This window comes from Etheostoma cragini, chromosome 17 (assembly GCF_013103735.1).
Source record: "Etheostoma cragini isolate CJK2018 chromosome 17, CSU_Ecrag_1.0, whole genome shotgun sequence".
NCBI lineage: Eukaryota > Metazoa > Chordata > Actinopteri > Perciformes > Percidae > Etheostoma > Etheostoma cragini.
Genome location: NC_048423.1, coordinates 24,877,383 through 24,880,346, shown reverse-complemented (window position 1 = coordinate 24,880,346; position 2,964 = coordinate 24,877,383). Strand labels below are relative to the sequence as shown.

At 44.1% G+C, this 2,964-nt stretch overlaps 1 protein-coding gene across 16 annotated transcripts in view; it reads left to right on the top strand.

The window, feature by feature from the left end:
- The first annotated feature begins 2,641 nt into the window (after positions 1 to 2,641).
- The window catches only part of col13a1 (collagen, type XIII, alpha 1), a 125,913-nt gene continuing 125,590 nt past the window's right edge, over positions 2,642 to 2,964 (top strand). For 7 of the 16 annotated variants that reach the window (XM_034898324.1, XM_034898321.1, XM_034898320.1 and 4 more), the window contains exon 1: positions 2,646 to 2,964. This exon is cut by the window's right edge and continues 403 nt beyond it. In XM_034898324.1, the coding sequence (XP_034754215.1) occupies positions 2,900 to 2,964 (65 nt within the window). In that variant the 5' untranslated portion in view covers positions 2,646 to 2,899. The other 9 variants (XM_034898316.1, XM_034898312.1, XM_034898310.1 and 6 more) reach the window with 4 other exon arrangements.

Below are 2,964 nucleotides of genomic sequence, written 5' to 3'. Positions count from 1 at the left end.
CGACTACGATTACAGTACAAAGACACAAGACAGGAACATTCTTTATTAGCCTTTATTAAAAGCCTTCTGTGGTGGCCCGAGACCATGAAATAAACCCTTCTGCTTCTTTATGAATGCAATTATACAAGCAACTGCATGAGGTCGTCACATCTTGACTTTCTTGGCCGTTATGGACAAACTGCAGCGAAACAGCAAACTCTGGATTTATTAACGGTAGTACGCCCCTCAAAATAAGAGATTAATCAACATGGTGTCTTGAGGAAGCCACCACATGAAGACAGAAAGGCTGTACATTTTAATTTAGCTTTTTAATGGTCAGCGGCCACGCATGAAACTGTTCCAGGTTCAGGGCCCTGCAGAGCAGGAACACATGCTCAGTCTCTCATCGAGCTGTGAAGTCTCTAGAGCGATGGACCCACTGAAACAGTGACCTCTTCTGTTTCACATCAGCAAGGTGATGCTGGTTCTCCTGGTGAGATGAAGCATTCAGTTGATTTGTAAGATTAGAAAGACATTGCTACTGCTGCAGACTGCCAGCAGGGGCGTCAGATCTAAGGAGCGTATGTGGGATCCACACTAGTCGGGTTGAATTTAGATGACTTGTTGGTCACGTTGGAGCTGGATAAACACAAAAGGATACTCACAACCTGGCAGCTCAAACGTTGTTCTTGAGTATGGCTTATTACCAGAGGTGGAAAAAGTACTACATATTGTACCCAAGTACAAGTGAAATTACCTATCTGAAAGATAACTCAAGTAAAAGTAATAAATGTACTTTAAGTAAAAGTTACTTATTTTATATTATTAAACTGTAAAACAGGGCAGGGGGACATCTCCCATTTAGTGAAAATAGGACCTGGGGTCATAAATCCAAAAGCATTTTGTTTTTAATCAAAGAAAAACGTTTTGCTAATTCGTACTTTACTGTTAGTCATGAAAACTTTGTTTGAAGTACCCATGCACAAATACATACCAAAACATGCCTGCACGGATTAGATGTGGAGTTATTGAATGTTGCCAGTTCCGTCACCGTTGGCGTTGTGTGATGGTACTTTTGGCCCTCTTGAATTTAAATGAAAAAGTCTTTCAAATATCAAAATCCAAGGATTTTTGCGTATGGACAGCAGAATTCGATGTTTCAGCTAATTATTGAAACTGAACCGTCGCCGCTTGCCTGATCCACCTCTCTCTCTATCTCTATCTCCTACAGAAAGACTTGGATTCTGGTAGACCGCCTGATGCTGGTCCTTCTCCTACAGAAAGACTTGGATTCTGGTTGACCGCCTGATGCTGGTCCTTCTCCTACAGAAAGACTTGGAGACTGGTAGACCACCTAGATCCTGATCCTTCTCCTACAGAAAGACTTGGAGCCTGGTAGACAGCCTGGATGCTAATCCTTCTCCTACAGAAAGACTTGGAGCCTGGTAGGCAGCATATATGCTGATCCTTGTCCTACAGAAAGACTTGGAGCCTGGTAGATGGCCTAGATGCTGGTCCTTCTCGTAAAGAAAGACTTGGAGCCTGGTTGCTGGTCCTTCTCCTAACCCCCTACTACAAATAATGTATATATATAATGTATTTATTCCACAAGACACTCTTTGGCAAGTACAAATGGCGACTTTTCTTTCCTGACGCCATGTTAAGGTTGGTGGAAGTTAGTGATACCACAATGTTCTGGACGTGTTTATGTTCTCTTTTCATAACATATATTTGGGATTTATCTGTTTCAACCACACCCATATTTTTAATAAACCCTCCTGTTGTCCTTGGGTCAAAATTTACCCATTTTTCTAAAAGTTTCTATACCAAATTTTCAGAAGAAATAACGACGGCGGCTCCATAAAACGGTCTTCACAGGTTTTATTCAATTTTACAGTGTTTGAATAAAAAAATGATGAAAGAACTTTGGAAAAAGTGACAAAAATGCCAGAAAAAAAGCTTTAAAGTGGTAGAGTGGTTGGCTGCCAATCAGAAGGATGGGGGTTTGATTCCTGGCCCTGCAGTCCCAGGCCAAGTGTCCTTGGTCAAGACAATCACATCTGAAACTGAGTTAAAAAAAACAGTTGTTTTTTGAAGGTTTTTGTTGCATAATCAAGTGTTTTGGTTTTGTGTCACAAAAGACTTTTACTGATTTAAATATGTGGGCTAAAACAAGTATAAATATAAAAAATTGTATCTCCCACCGCTGTTAAAAAGTAACTAAGTACTCTGAGTTACTTTTTCCTTTTACTTGATTAGATTTTCACCCTGATAATTAGGAGGACCCTCATATGAGGAGGGGCCCATAGAGAATGCCTTACTACTGGGCCCAGAACGCTGTGCTACGCCCCTGAATGTGAATACGCACAGAGTAGGGCATGAGCTTTCTGTTCCATTGATTCTTGCTCAGCCCGCACCACAGGATCCAGCGACCCTGTTGCCATCAGAGCCGGATCCGGACCAAGGGAGGCAGAGTGCTGCGTTTGTTTTGGTCCGGAGCTGACAGTAATGCCGTCCAGCATGCCGGCTGTGGGACTGTGCGTCCTCGCTTTGCTCACCCTAAAAATATCCTTCACCAAGTGCGAAGATCAAAGGGGGCAGCAACACGGCTCAGGGATCCCGCCCCGGCGTTTAACCCCCAAAGCCTCTCAGAGGAGGAGCATGAGCCTACACTGTGAGCCAAGGGCCCGCGGCATCCAGAGCTGCGCAGAGGAGAGGGAGAGAGCCTGACTCGGGTTTCACAGAGACGCGCGCTGACGGGTGGACCTGCAGCACACTGCGGGATCACTGAGAGGAGAAGCAGCGAACGGGACAGACGGAGCGGGACACAAGAGGAGTACGAGTCCGTCCCTGTGAACCTGCAACATCCCCGACTGACTGCTCACACTCTACGCAATGACTCGCATTCTACATAAGATGCATGAGTTGCTCATTTGAGTGCAACAAAGTTTGGAGACAGTTTGAAGAAGAAAATAGAAACCTACT